The sequence below is a fragment of the Amblyomma mixtum genome, chromosome 8 (genome assembly GCF_055824585.1).
Source record: "Amblyomma mixtum isolate Tamu chromosome 8, ASM5582458v1, whole genome shotgun sequence".
Taxonomy (NCBI): domain Eukaryota; kingdom Metazoa; phylum Arthropoda; class Arachnida; order Ixodida; family Ixodidae; genus Amblyomma; species Amblyomma mixtum.
The window spans coordinates 99993528-100009558 of NC_143019.1; the positions used below are offsets into that span (position 1 = coordinate 99993528).

Sequence of the window (16031 nt, forward strand, 5' to 3'; positions counted from 1 at the left end):
CTGAATCACTCGGCGGCGGCGTAAGCAACAAGCGTGCTCGTCGATCGTCGAACTACGAATGGCCGCTGCTCGCGGCATCGTTCAATTTAAAGCCTGCAAGGAAACTTCCAGATAGCAGGACAAGATCATCTACAGTAATCTGGAAAAACCTAGATGCAGCCTTTCATGGCTGCGATTAATCGAGATTAGACTGGTCGCTTCTCGCGTCACGAACAAAAATGATAACAGCCCTTTCCTGCAGCCTTGAGCGTGAACGAACAAACACTGCAATGATACGTGGCAATATATTAATATGCATAGATTCATCGTATAGCGTACTCGGAGCAAACCAACTTGCAGAATGTAACATGGTTGTGCCTTGACGCAAAAATGAGCACTTCGTCAATTTATTTACTGTGTCTTTCGCGGAAACGTCAGTACACATTTTCACTTACAGTTTGGAGACTCTCGTAACAGTATAGTTCCTTATTTCACAATTATTTTAGGTTTATTGTTTTTTTTTAAATCGTACGCTCATTTCTTCCATCGATTGATTGCCCGGTGTAAGACTCCATGCAATTGTCTTCGGATGATTACCATGCACGACAAAGCGTCATCGAAACCCAACACTGCCTAAAGTATTCCACTCTGATGCAGCGGATTACGCTTCATTGCCACGCGATATTGATTTGCGTGACTTGGAAAACATACCTCTGCCCTTCACGTAGATTCAGCTTGGCTTCTACTGAAAATGACACTTCTGTCGCTAACACAACCATAAGCTCCATTCCATCCCATGTCCCCTCATCCAAGCGCCCAATCGATAAGTTTTGAATCAGCAGAAACCTTTGATCTCTGATCAGTAGAAGACACCGTTAGTATCGCCAGTATTGTAGTAGCCGAATCCTGAACAATGTTCCAAGATTGAAGGTATTACTAAAGGGATAGGAAAAGAAATGCGCACTGCTGAATGTGCGCTTTGTGTGTTCTGAGCAAAAAACTAAAATCGAAACCAAAAGGAGTATAGAAGTACGCCAAAAGCAAATAAAAGCGTAAACGATACTCTTCCGCGTTCCGGCTTGGGCAATACTTTAACAAAGTTGCTGTTCAATCGTGAAATATGTAACTCTTTTTTCTGTGTGTTTTATACGCTGAGACAGCTGGTCTATTAATGCCCACAACTTTCAAAATACAATGTCAGATATTTTTCTTTCCTTCCCTTTTGCAGCAATTATCACATTTTTCTGTGTTGCTGAATGTTTTCATTTTTGCCTATAGGACTGCGTTTTATTGTGAACCGCGCTACATGATGAACATTATTTCGCATTCGGACGCTGCAGGTATGTCAACAAAAAATAAATCAAACTAAAAAAATAAACACATTTTGAAGACAATGAATAGAAATTTCGCAATCCTTCAAGAACCCCCCCCCCCCCCCCCCCAAAGTATTTGTAAAAAGGAGCTGAATGTGTTACCGCTAAAGCACAATGCGGATGGTACACAGAACAGGGGGAATTTTGACTCTTCTGGTGTCGTCTGCGCAGGAATTCTTCGGCTATATGACGGTTCCGACCAACTACGAGCTGCCGAAGGAGCAGAGCTTAGGACCGCCGGCCTCCAGATTTCGCGCCGTCATGGCGCGGGAAGTGGTTCTCATAGACAGCGCCACCATGATGCTGAAGGGCTTCGTGAATGCTGGCCACTTTCCCAGTGAGGGAAAATGTTATGCGCGAGCACTTTTCTAACAAAGGCGTTATGTCCAAAAAGGCATTTTTCCTAGCATTTCCGACGAATGTTTTGCTTACTTCAAAGTTTGAAAACTCTCTAGGCTTCAGTTGCGGCGGCTTCCATAGTGTACCGCACTGCTCAGTTCTGTGCAGAGAAAGTTAGGAAGGAACAATGCCTCGTCTTTAAGAATACATGCTGTTTGAAAAAAAAACCTATGGAAATACAGCATATTCTCCTAAGTGAGATTAATTATGAACAACTTTCAATCCAGTCTAAATCAAGATTGTGTAGTGAAGTAACGCTATGTTTTCTGTTTTCTGTACGCCTTAGCGAAGTGTACTCTCGTAAACTGCGCATCATCAGAATATGCACAACTCCAGTACCCGAAGGCATCGCTACCAGCGCTGCTTCTGACGCTAGGTATATTCTGCATTTCATAGGACCAAAAATGCGTTTTTGCATTATAGTGCAATCCGTAACGAAATATTTTTAGGTGTGCGGTGCCCTCGGCCTCTGGAAAAAATGTAAAAGGGCGCGTTGAGGAACAAGCACAATATTACTTAGGCACGTAGGGATCGAAATAACGATTGCGATTTCCAAACGACTCGCACTAGCAGGTAAGAGCGTGTCAATGCACCCATCGTTAACAAGGCATTATCGCCGGTTAAGGATTAAGTATGCCATAAACCAGCTATTCTAAAATGTTACTGCAGTGCCGTGAAAATGCTAGTGGAACCCCCGTCGTCATTCTGCAGAAACCCAATGCGCAAAGATTGCACAACATCTGTGTATTATATTTAATGGTAAATTTAACGCACGTAATGTTTTCGCAGATTCGTATTTTGTGGCGGTACTGACAAATACACATCATCCAGAAGAGCTCACGTACCTTATTTACGACGGAAATAAGTGAGTACTTCTGTGCTTGCTCGAATTGTTAACTACTATCTATCCTACTCTCTATGCAATTAGTTTGTTCTGATGGGTGACATATAACAGCGGAACTGAAAAAAAAAGGTAAGGAAAAAGAACCGGTCTAGATTAGGAGTACACAGCTTCATTTGGCTAGGTGCAATTTATTCACTTGAGCTTTTCGCATTTGCCGTACTGCATATGTTTTTCGAAAAAGGATCGGCTACTTAAAGTTTTCTGAGCATATGACCTAAATTTGAGTGCGGGGAAACCATGAACACAACTTTGTGAACTGTCTAAGCGGATAACAATTCTCGTCGCCTCCAACGCTTGCTCTGCTGCAACAACACGGCTATCCTATTAGTTTCTAATTTTATCTGTGTTGTACCCGCAGCAGCAGTCCTATCGAGAGCTTCCATATCATATCCTCATGCAATTCTCTAAGGCCCTTAGCGACGTTCCTCTTGTCTTCTTTCTGAAGCCCATTTCTTTTATCGGTTTCAGCTAAATTGTTAACATAAGTTTGCCTCTAAACCACCTATAGAGACTTTTATAACAAGGATACAATCATTATTATGAGTTATATAATTCGCTGCGCAGTTCTTTTGTCAGTTAAGTTTCGTAGCAAGCGATTATGTTTCAGTCTTTAGACTTGTGCGCAAATGATAAAAATCTGATGTAGTTTAATCCTGTGGGTCTAAAGTAAGCTGATGTTCATAATTTACCAGAGCCTGTGAAATGTATCTCCTGCTTATTCCTATGGTTATCACTTTCTTTGTCTAAGAGTCTGTGGTTCCCAATTGGCTGTGATAGACTAACACCAATCAATAACGTAAGCAAATGCGGGTGCACTGAAGTTGCCGGCTGCATTGAATGGGAATGTTAAGTAGAGATAGCGTACACAGGAAGCCATATAACGAGAAGTTTTCAAAGTTTCCGAATTTCAAAGTTATCCTATGACGTCGTTCCTTCGTGAAGAATCACCACGTACCTACTAGAACAATTTGTGCAAGTATGAAAGTTCATTTTATCGGCGGTGTATTTTTTTACGCGAAAACGTTAAGGCTCCCATTATGAAAATCTGGCGTCGGTGTGATCAAGAAAGCAGGTGGCCTAGCTGCCGCCTAGTTCATATGATCTTGTGACGTCATCAAAACTCGCTCACCATGGCAGCCCACCGACTGGCCTGTGAGCAAACTGCCCACCGTAGCACGTGGCACGTAAATTGATTGGCCAAAAGATCATTCTAGAGAAGATTGTCCTGGCTCTCAAAGTTCCGGCCCTTTCAAGCAGCTACCTGCCAAGGTAGTGGTGCCTCGCTTTAGCGCTGCACCACAGCGCAAGAAAGGGCATAAGGACTAGTCACGACATGTGAATGTATAATAAAGAATAAGCGTGTATGTGAAGTGCTAAGCAAGGACGACCCAAGCAGCTGTCGTGGTCTGTTGAGGCAATCGCGTCATGCCCTTGAGGTGAGGTTTAAGCGTCTCCTAAATATGCCGCCATACCTACGTGTGGGAGTCACCCCTCGCTGGGGGTGCGGGGTGAAATTTCGACCCATTGGAGCATATGTCACAAGAATTGTCCGAAAATTTTCGCATAATTTGCCGAGTTTCATAGCACCCATGGGAGCGGTTATCCGTTAGCAATTTGAAGGTGATTTGATGAATAAGGCAGCAAATTAGGCTAGATAATTTCCAAGGAATCTTTCCAAAACGCGAAGATAAATGGGGTGTTTTACCGAAGCGCGCAGCTTATTGTGAAGCCCGAAATCACGCTGCATTGCACTAAAAAGGTCTCGAACCCCTTGGAAAGCGAATAAACAAGAACCACACAATGCAGCAGAGACAGAGTAGACAATACCCTTATCGCTTCCGGCTCAGGTGTGCCCGATCGCCTTACATGCGTGTAAACATGGTGTTCCTCGTATGCCACTCCGCGCGAATTATTTTTCGTGCTGTGTATGGACTCATTTAAATGCCTTATCTTGGGTGTCTGGTTTGAGCTGCTGTATTAGCAAGAAAATGTAGCGTTCCCGACAGCATGTTAGAATACAAAAGACGCTTGCTTGTTTCAAGGTAACACCTAGCGTGAAAGACGACTTTTGGTGTGTTATTCAGCTTCACAGGAGACATTCCGAGTAGCATTTCAAAGGGTTAGCCTTGAATTGCAGAACATATTTTGTCGCTCTCGTCATCAATGCACCTGCCAACTACAAAATGGATGACAGCCTACATGCGTACTCTGCAAGACGAGAAATATATTTCGGAAAGTTTGAATTGTGCTTCTATAAATCGCGTTCCACCCGTGCTCCCAGCCTGTGGGTACGCCGCCCGAAAGGGTGCTTCATACTATCACAATCTGTTTTGGCAGGTACGTGGGGTTTCTTAACGAAGGCATGACATGATAATTGCACAGTGAAGCGGGCACCGCGTCTGCAGTCTTTCGTTTACATGTATTCCTAAGTGCAGTAACCGTACAGAGAGCAAAACGCTTGCCTAGAACACGCTCTGGGCTTGTTTCAGGCTGACCACGCAATATTTAGCTATAAAACTTGGTTTAATATAGCCACGATGTAGGCGCATGCAGTTAACTTCGTAGAGGTTCATCGTCATTTTCTAGTTTCCTGGTCGCAACGGCTTTGGGAGCTGCGGAACACACAGTGTGGTCGTTCTAGCCATGTGTTTCGCCCTCTGTGCATCACACCCGTGTCAGCTCCGGCATCCACAAGTACTCCCTGTATTGGTAATTTTAATATTGGTTCACGGGCAATCGCTGAGAACTTCCAGCTCACTACATTGCCGATTGTAAATTTATTGCTAGCCGTCCAGTCGATGTTTGTAATCACTCCGTGCTGATATTTAAGTTCTATTTTTTCTCTTCCATTTCGATACCTACTGTTTTGCTCTGTGCTGCATGCCATCAGATAAACTTGCGAGACGACGACATGAGTTACTACAGGTTAGCACTCAGTGCCCGTAAATTTTGACGTAATATTCATTAGTGCACCATTGTCCCCATTTCCTTTAAAACTTGTGTGGTGTAAGATATAGAATTTGCGCCTTAAAGTAGGGCATCGATTATGAGAGATATGAGAGACGCCGTACTTGAGGCTTTCGATCCTGGTTTCGTACGCGTGAGCTCTAACGTACACTGATATTGGACATCCTACGGACGGTTTGCATTTCGCCTCCATGGAAATGTGGCCGTCATGGCCCAGTTCCGATACCACGACCTTAGCTCTGCTGCTTAACGCTTTAGCCATTATTACACAGTAGCAGGCGATTTCCTGTGAGTGCACTGATCAGCATCTGAGAGAATGTGGCGCTGGCATGAGTCCGTTTAGCAATGCCTTTTATCTCCTCGTAATGGTATGCTAGCTGCGCAGTTCTTGTACGTATTTCGGAGCCTATTCAAGTACGTTTGCTCCATGCGAGCAAAACACAACCCTGAAAATTTTGTTGATTTTGCCATAAAATAAATTCTTTTCTTTTTCAGAAGCTACGAAATATAGTCGTAAGATGTGGCCACATTGTTTATACGCTTGGTAAACGCTTCGTAGAGACTCATCGAATGAGCTGTCTTTTTTCGACGTACCGTCCACTCTTAGACTATGACATGTCCTATACACCTCCATGCATTGGCTGAGCGACTCCGGCGTTCGGCTTCAGATTAGAAGGCTAATAGTTTCAACCAGGCCACAATGACCGTATTTCGTTGATGGCGAAATGCAAAGAAGATGCCTGCTATGCGAATTCAGTGCCCGGTAAAGAATCGATGGTGGCCTAAATTAATCTAGAGGCTTCCACAATGGTGTCTGTTATAGCCCATAAGTCATTTCAGGGCAATAATCTTTCTCTATTTAACCTTGCCTTGTGAAAGCTATGGTCCCCACATCCCGACAAAGTTTCTTATCTCATCCGGCCACCTGAAGTTCTGCCAAACCATGTTAAACTAGCCTATTTCGCAATCTCTACCATTTTCATAAGAGAGCATCGGTTAACTTGCTGTTGCAAACATCCTGTACCGACAGAAGGTTTTCCTTGTCGTTATTAACACGGATAACATTAACGCGCATTTTTGCATTCTTCCATTGTCCGTCTCACTGTCCCTTAACGTTACACCAATCATAGTAGTTTCCACACTCGCTGCACCATGGCGAACCTAAGCTCAATCCTTTTTCTCGACTCACAACATTCCACTCCTTATGAATACTGGCATGATAAAACTTTCGCATAATTTCTTCTTAAGATATACTTTTAAGGTTATACACATAACTTCTGTCGCCTGTCAATGCATTGTACTCCAATCTCCTTCTCTTGGCCTTTTCACTTTAGTTTTCCCGTTGGGGATTGCGACCTGCCCAAAGTAAATGTACTTTCTGACATTTGGTAATGATGCGCTGTGTACCCCAAACTGTTCTTCCCTTCCAAGGCAGCTGAATACTTTTATCATGAGCATCATCAGCCTAAGTATTTACAGTGCGTCCACGGAAATCTAATCTAACCCACCCACCTAAACTTGTAGCGCCCCTGTTACGCTTGCCTGCTCTTGGAACCCAGTCCATTATCCTAAGAGAACACCGGTTATCTTGCCTTCACATTACATGTCCTGTACATGCCCATTCCTTTTTTTTGGTTTCGACCGGAATGTCATTAGCTCCAGTTTTCGTCTGATGTGCACTGCCCTCACCCGGTCGCCTAACGTTGCAGCTACCATTCGGCTTTCCTTCGCTAGCTGTACAGTCAGTTTTTTTTAACCCTTTTCTTTAGCTTCCACACTTGCGACCCATAAGCGAGCGCAGGTAACCTGCAGCTGTTATACACTTTTCTCTTCAGGACTACTGGTAAACTAACAATCATGAACTTAAATGTTCTGCTGAGTGCGCTGCAGTCCAGTTTTTTACTGCTAGTAATCTACTTCTCGTGGTTTGCATCGGCAGGCACTACTGGCCGTGAGTAGGCCTATTCCGTACCTGTTCTACACGTAACTGCCTATCTTGAACTGTTTTCTACTTCTGGTGCAGTAAAGAATATATTAGAATTATATTTTATATGTTTTGGATCCAGGTATGGCTTTCTATCTTTAGGTATTAATAATGGATCAGAACTTCTTCATTGTCAATGCGATAACATACGTAAATTGCAAAAAAAGCATTCTTCATTACTGCTTGTCCACTGCTCTTTTCAATCGCGCCCTCTTAATAACGGCTGTAAACATTAGGTGAAACGCACTGTAAAGATCACCTCTCCTTACCCGACACCCTTCTGAATGCAGTAAAGAAAAGAGGAACGACATGCTTAAACAACTAATGCTTGCTTACGTACCCATGACAACACGGCCGGAAAAAAAAAACCAAAAGACCCGATGTGCTCTGAACGTACGTAACCCCTGCGCTAAAGTGGAGACCATGCGCACCAAGAGAACTGCGTGTCAGCACTTTCTCACGGCGCAGCTACTGTTTTTAAGATATACGTAGAGTGAGTGATAAAATATGTTAGCCTGTTAGTCCACACACTTCTACCAAGCACTCCTTTATACGCAGAAAAAATGCTATCATCACCACTCGCGTGGTATCTCCACTTTTGCACAGGCCTACATAGCTCTGAAGATCGCGCTAGGGACGATGGTGGGCGGGCGTATCGTACAACTCATGCAAATATGATGCTATACCTTGGCATGTGTTTTAGGCGTGAATCCCACAGGTGGAGCTGAATATCTCCTTCAGGGGGTTGTTTCTTAAACCCAGCTGAACAAGGATCCAGTAAACAAAAAAGCTCGCTGAATTGAGATTTGTGCTTTATCCATGCAGGATGGGTGAAGTGGGGAGCTACAACAGTACGGACATGACCATCCAGCGGCCCGAGGGCTGCCACAGGAACCAGTTCAAGAGGTTTTCTGTGCTGTGCTCTGAATTTTTCTTCAGCCTGAAGTTGCCGCCAATGAAGCCGAGGAAGCATTATCCCTTAGCCGTGCACTTCACTGCAGGTGTAGCGATGGCGGTCTGATTATACTGACCACGCGCGTCCCTCTAATTGGTTTCTTCGGCGCTTTATGTAGTGTAACAGTCCAAGTGTACACTGGATAGTTGTTTCGTCAATTTTTTTACCTCCCTCGCAGTACGCAGATTAAATAGATGTTGATATCCTTTGCATATAAAACCCAAACAACAAACGTCGCAGCCATCGTTCATGTCACTTTCATATTGGCTAATATATGTGCCATACGATCTCCATATATAATAGGGAACGCGTTTCGAAGCCTTCTGATGGTCCATTGAAGCGAGGTTGCAGGTTGTAAACGAAATGCGAAAAGTAGCAAGGGGCCTCATATGCTCGGGAGAGCGGAAGAGACTTGGAAGTCTGCGTGCAAACGTGGCCGCAGCTGACCGAACACAAACTGAATTGGAGGATTGCCGGAGAAGCCTCTTTCCACCAGTAGACGCAGTTAGGCTGATGATGATCGCATTTTATAATGACCGGTCATGGGTATTTTGTGGTTCACTAATAAAATATGTTTCCATGGCTTCTCATATGAATTTTCTCTTTCTTTACTTATTGCATATTGCATAGTGAAGTGCTGGTAATTTTGTGCAAGACTATATTTGCTTTTCAGATATCAGTTTAAGCACGATTTGTGGGACATAAAGGGAAACACGAGATTGGGAGAGCATGCTCACGGTGCCCGAAATATATTTCATGCTTATGTGAACACAATCGCCACTTACAACCAGGATAGTCCTCAAGCAGTACAATTAGGTGCGCTCGTTTGGGACAAGAAATATCTTTTTAACTGAGAAAATCTCATTCGGTCCTGATTACAAACTCAGAAAAGCAAGCACTTCGGCAATTAGGAGGCATAGGCTCAGGGTGTTGCATTGTCTGGACATATTGCAAACTCACTCTTTACCTGGAGCTGAAGAGCCATGTGGTCCTACTTAAGATTCACCACGAACACTTATGCGCAGCAAATTCGTATTTGATTACTATTGCCTTAGATCGAAAACTCCAGCAAGTGCTGCTGCTAAAATGAACCACGTTCGAATTTTTGGTGCCTGGTTTAGGTTCTGTCGCATATGATAAAATTTATATGCTTACAACACGTATGCCGCTCAGGCTGCGTGGTCTTTTTGATATGCAGCAGAATTTGGAGGAGCTGCTTCAAATAGTTATACCAAAATCTTTATTTCAATAAAATGAAATGTGAACTTTTAAGCTCAAAATTTGAGGATGACCGCTTACACGCAACTATTTGGGCTAAGTTTGATAGGTAGCTGCACTTGACTACCTACTCGAGCGTTTTGATCCGCCATTCGGCGCTCATGTTATAAACGGCAAACATTTCGCCCCCAATTTCTATTTCTAAGAGAGCCGTTAACAGAAATGGCTCTGTGCATACGAATGTTCTAGAGCAATAAAGAGTCCATCAAGGGTGAATACATGGGCGCCTCTTAGACGGAGTGCTTCTGTGTTGAACGAGGTAATTTCTGGCACAGACTCGTTCGCGCTTGGTATGAGCGCAAGATCATAGGTTCCCGAATTTTTGCAATTAACAATTATAATAATGAAGTGAAAGTGACGTACCAAGATTATATAGCACATCCACTAACAGAGGGAATGAACTGATATCATTTCGAGCTGTATATATGTATCCTTGGTGGCAAGCCTATGAAAGCTCGCTTGTTTAGTAGTGGATAAGACACGTTAATTTACGGCCCTTGATATTCTAGATTCCTTCTTTCGATGTCCTTTCTAATTGCAGATTTTGCTTCCAGTACATAGGTGTCCGCGTCGACTATCTCAAAGCCAGCTTTTTATAAAATAGCGCAACTCCAAATTTTGCTCGATCAGCTCAGGCGGTGTGGTACTGCGGCCAAGCCGCCACTGACCGTCTAAACCTTACCTGTACTGACAACTCAGGAGCCAATACTGGCGCCGCGTTCCTGCAGAAGATACTCACCTCCATGGGGCCAAACGGTAATCTTCAGGCAGAGACCGAGCGGTTCCATAACTGTGCCACCACACATCATGTTGCATTTAAGAACTCCCGTTTTACCTGAGCTGCCGACCAAACAATAGACATTAGTCCAGTAGTTCGAATATAACTATAAATGCCGTCTATTTAAACTGAGAACCCATACGCAATTTTTCCTCTTGCTTCCGAAGGCAAGTCGCTTACTGCAACCTAATTCTCAATCCCCAACAAATCTCCAGTACAAATCTGAGAGATCGTCCTGGCGAAAAAGCTGGTAAAGATCGTGCCTCCAAGTTCGTTTCTCAGATAGGATTCTCGAAATGGGGTGATCACCTTATGGCAGTTTAGAGTTAGTAATAGTACGATAGGAAGTTCCTTGGTCGCCTCTACCTTGGTGGCAAACCTATGAAAGCTCGCTTGTTTCGTAGTGGATAAGACACATTATTTTACGGCAATTGGCTTTTTAGATTACATCTTTTGAAGTCGTCTCTAATTGCAGCTTTTGCTTTCATTACATTATGTTTCCGCGTCGACTATCACAAAACCAGCTTTTTTATCAAACAACACAACTCCAAATTTTGCTCGCTCAGCTCAGGTGGTGTGGCGACAATGCTTACAATTGAATCACTGATTTCTTTGAGGAAGACGAAAATGTTCACATCGGCATAAATTACAGGCGGGGCGCCTTCACAATTTTTTGTCGATGCGCCTTTAAGTTGGATCCTTCTAGAATGCTGCAAAGGCCATCTCTTTTTAGCGTTTTTTGTAGTGTGTCTGAGTTCCACAGTTTTTGTGGTCTCTATTGAGAAGCTGTATTTGCTGATTGTACTGACCGGCACCCCTTTCAAGCTATTTCATTACCTATTGGCTGTCCGCGACTTCAAGAAAGGCGGGTACCATCTCGAGCATATTAATTCGGTGCTGAATTCTGTCATCTGCTCTTCTATGCATTGCGCATCCTGGTTTGGGCACTGTAGTCTTTAGGTGCATTAATATATAGAATACAGTACACCCTTCTGAGTAGCGCATCACAGGAGCCTTTCAATGTAGCTGTTAGCCTTCCTCCACCTGCTGTAGGCCTCATGCGTGGCAGATGATATGACCGACACTTTGACAGCCTTTCTTTCGTTCAAATTCTAGGCTAGAAAGTGAATGAATGGAACACCTAAAAGTTTCTTAAGGCGCCTTCTATTTGCGGTAACGGCTCCTGGTCTGCTCTATTTATTTCCTGCACAACGCCTTCCCTCGTCGCCGTAAGAAGCGTGCTTTGGCAGCCAGCGTCCTTCAGCTTCCCAGTGTGCCAGAGTAGCCTCGCTTTGTTTTATCCCAGCCGAAACCTTGCGATTGGATTTTTGATGGCAGCGGTTGCCAGGCGACGTTTGTAATATTAAGAGTCACAAAGAAGATAGTGCTTATTTGATCTGGTCTGGTACCTTCGGTACGTGTGATTGTATCCTGTATTGATCACAAGGTGAGGCGCCCTGATCCTTCTTTTCTGGGGCAATTCATCGGTGAAGAAAAGTTCAAAACCACACGTTCAGAAACCAGACAGCATGGAATCTTCACCACATAGACCTGGCCCGTGACTTCTCTTGCAGACGCAGTCTGAGAGCCGACCACATACCTATATACGGCCAGCGCACGCTGTGCAAACAGCAAGATGTTTTCAACCGTACTTCCAACTCTCCCAGTGGCAGAGTAGACCGGAGAGGTGCCGCTCAGGAATCGAGGCTGACGCCGCTTTTATTTGCACAAAATGCTTCACCCCACAGCACACAACAGTAGTGGTTAGGCAGAAGTCCAGCAGCTTCAGAAGAGTCCACATACATATCTTGGAAGCCGATAGTCCTATTTTTCACAATAACCAACCATACATTTCACACTAGTATAGCATTTTGGATGGAGTATTAGATGCCCTGAATATAAATTGAGCCACTAAATTAGTCGAATTGGATCACGTCACTCGAACTGCAACACAATTCGGTATCCTTAACGAGTGTTCAGTAATTAAGCCATCAGCAGAAAGGTCAACACCAGCACTCAAGGACTGCGTGGGTGCTCCTTACGGCACAAAATACCATTCGCTGTTCACCAGCAGGATGTAGTGCATTGTATTCATTTCGGCATGCAGCATGAATATTATGAGTGAGAGGGGAAGATTTGCCAATGACAGCACAAGAAATACGCAGGGCCTGTGACAGAAGTGTCTTCAGGCACCCTTCGCTTCATTACAGGCACCGTAAGGCAGGCCGATGTAAAACGACGCTGCAGAACATTTACGCTTCAAACAAAGCAGATTATATCTTGGGCGAAATCAACGAAGCATCCGTCGCGCGTAACAAATAGGAACAAGCTATCTATCAGCGTATGTGACCGTCAGAGGCGATATCGGTATTCAAACGAGCGTCCTATTTGATATCCGCTGCTTGGCTTCAGTCAGTTTTGCTTTAGTGACATCGGATATATCCACGTCAAGGGACTGACCAGGGTTCTTTGAGAAGAGCCAAAAGAAGTGGGTAGATTAGTGCCTAGCGAATGGTTTTGCTTTGGGCTTCAGTCATCAGTTCAACACCTGTATCTTCGTGTTTTTTTTTCATAGCTCTGTTTTATTGCTCTAGTACCGTCACCTTCCATAAAGTTTTCAATTCTTAGTACAATGCCGTTTCTTGCGTTTGTTGCTTTTTGTGTTACTCTTTTCTTCCGGCTGTTATATGGGCTATTAGAAGTGGTATTCGCCCATCTTGAATCTTAAAAAAAGTGACATGTTCGATTTACAGGAACTGCTCATTCAATAAAACAGCCGCGGCGGTGGCTCAGTGGCTATGGTGCTCGGCTGCTGGCCCGAAAGACGCGGGTTCGATCCCGGCCGCGGCGGTTGAATTTCTTTGGAGGAGAAATTCGAGGCCCGTGTACTGTACGATGTCAGTGCACGTTAAAGAACCCCACGTGGTCGAAATTTCCGGAGCCCTCCACTACGGCGTCTCTCATAGCCTTAGTCGCTTTGGGACGTTAAACCCCATAAACCAACCAACCATTCAATAGAACAAGCGAGTATACAAAGAGGCAGCCTTTATAGCTTCCAGGATGCCGAGACAAGCTGTGTTGTCTTATACGCGTTTCGCGTTAAGGAGCAAAATCATGGTGATTGAATTGAAGCGTTTTTCATGCAGAATTGATAGCATTAGTTGCATTTTCAGTACAGGAGTCACTGCATCGAATAGCGGGCAAAGTACTTTTTTGATATATTTCACTACGCTTTCGTTATTCTTGACAAGTTCCCGTGTCTATGGCTTAAATTCGTAGCCTAGTAGCAGAAATTCTTAATAATTAATAATTGCCACCAGGGCTTTAGAAGATTAACCTCGTGCGCACCACCTATAGCACGTTCCTAAAAGAAGAAACCGAAGCAGCTTGGAACAACCGTCGAGCGAGCGAGGGCCTTCTGCGACAAGCAGCACGAAGAGCTTCAGACTGGTTGTTTCGAGCGAAGTCGTCTCCGCAGTCACATAAAAAGGTAAGCATGGTAAAGAGATATTGGTCCGATAGTTGTCGATGACCACAGAGTGAACAGGGGAGAGGAATCCTCTTAGTGAGTGCGAACAATTTCCGAGGGTTGTGTTTAAAGCCGCCTACACTGGAATACACTATATTTCAATGCAAGGAGTAAACGACATCAACGTCTCCCAGTGCCTTGAGATTACACGCGAGGGCCACTCTTTTTTGCTGCTCGTCTTAAAGACAATATACGCTTAAATCGATCACCCTGGAGCCACTTAATGTAACTCTGCCGGACTGTTTCTTGTTCGTACTTCACCTCTTATAATTTTGACAATTCTCAGTGCAAAATGAATTTGCCAAGATATTTCCTCATTGCTATTGGCAAGTTCTCCCACCGCTGCAATGACGCACAGATGCAGCATTCATCTCGTATACGGGATGCAGGCCACGGGATTCTATGTAACGATGGAAAGATACCGGTTTTTCTAATGGCGACGAGATCTCTATGACACCGCATGCGTCTTTACAAGCCCAGAACCAGTTAGGCAAGAAAACACTGCAAAAAGCCTGCAACTACCAAGTTTACTTTTAAATAGATTCTGGTCTTGTATTGACAGGGGCCAAAATCTGCATGACAACCGTAAACGTCTTCGTCGAATGCACAGCATCAACAAAAGCTTGCTTCTACCGGCAAAATGACAAGACGATTATTGTGGGGCTTCTTAGTGTACATGAAAGCTTTTAATTTAAGGGTAGTAGAAAAATGGTTCAAGACACGCAAATTTCTAGGTAAGGCCATCTCAATGACGTAGTGAGCCATTTTCTTCCAGCAGTGTGTTTCTCCATGTGGCTAAGGACCACAGTTAGAGAAATGATATATGCATAACATGCTTCATGTATTCTTGCTTTCCTCTGAAGACCGAGTAGGCATGAATGCATATGCACTGAATTTATGCCATCTGAACATCGAGACCTACGCGTAATCTGTGAGGTATACAAACGCTTAATGGTGCAGCGCTGTCTGTCATGGTATGGGCAGTTAGTTTTCCCGAAGATGCACGCGGGCTTTGAGAGGGACGTCAGATCGGATAATCCGGCTTAATTTCTGTTGTCTAAAGGTTTTGACAGTGCAGTGTTTTTGCAGAGGAGACAGATATTTCTGTCTTTAACCTGCATAGAAAATGAGGCCGTTGTGGCGGCAATTCGATGCCGAGACCTGAGGTATAGCAGCCTTACGGAACGCTACTGAGCCTTTGTGCCGCCTGGCTACAAGGTCGAAATGAAAGTGTTTGTCACGTTGCATTTTAATTGCATAAAGATGAGCAGCACATTTTGCGAAAAAGTGTGAGGTGCAAGTGTTTTCAGCACATCTTGCGAAAAAGTGTGAGGTGCATGAGTTTTTCACTGAGAAGAATCATGCTTGCTAGAATTGCGCACCCGTTTTTGAACATAGTGGCAACCTGCGCTTTAATAGCTTTTCAAAAATTTCGTGCAATGTTTGCAACCTATGGATCTATAGCTTTCTTAATGTGTACCGTGCCGCCGCGGTGGTTCAGTGATTATGGTGCTCGGCTGCTGACCCAAAAGATGCGGTTTCGATCCCGGCCGCGGCGGCAGAATTTCTTTGGAGGAGAAATCCTAGAGACCCGTGTGCTGTGCGATGTCAGTGCACGCTAAAGAACCCCAGGTGGTCGAAATTTCTGGAGCCCTTCACTACGGCGTCTCTCATAGCCTGAGTCGCTTTGGGACGTTAAACCCCATAAACCATACGAAACCTTAATGTGTACCTGGACAACAAAAACAACTGTTGGTTTGTATGGTCAGGACAAAAACAAAATGGGTGGGCTAGCCCTTCCATTTTCACTTTGGGCCCAGTTTTCAGTTCCAGTGTTCACATATAGAACAGGGAGGGATAGCGATAATGGAATAATGCCCATATG

General features: G+C 44.2%; 1 protein-coding gene across 1 annotated transcript in view; it reads left to right on the forward strand.

Moving 5' to 3' along the window:
* LOC149333715 (uncharacterized) overlaps window positions 1-8627 on the forward strand; it is a 78557-nt gene extending 69930 nt beyond the window's left edge. The window contains exons 4-6 of the mRNA XM_089557786.1: window positions 1524-1689; window positions 2541-2616; window positions 8432-8627. Of these exons, the coding sequence (XP_089413912.1) occupies window positions 1524-1689; window positions 2541-2616; window positions 8432-8627 (438 nt within the window). The remainder of the gene's footprint in view (window positions 1-1523; window positions 1690-2540; window positions 2617-8431) is intronic.
* The last annotated feature ends 7404 nt before the right edge of the window (window positions 8628-16031 follow it).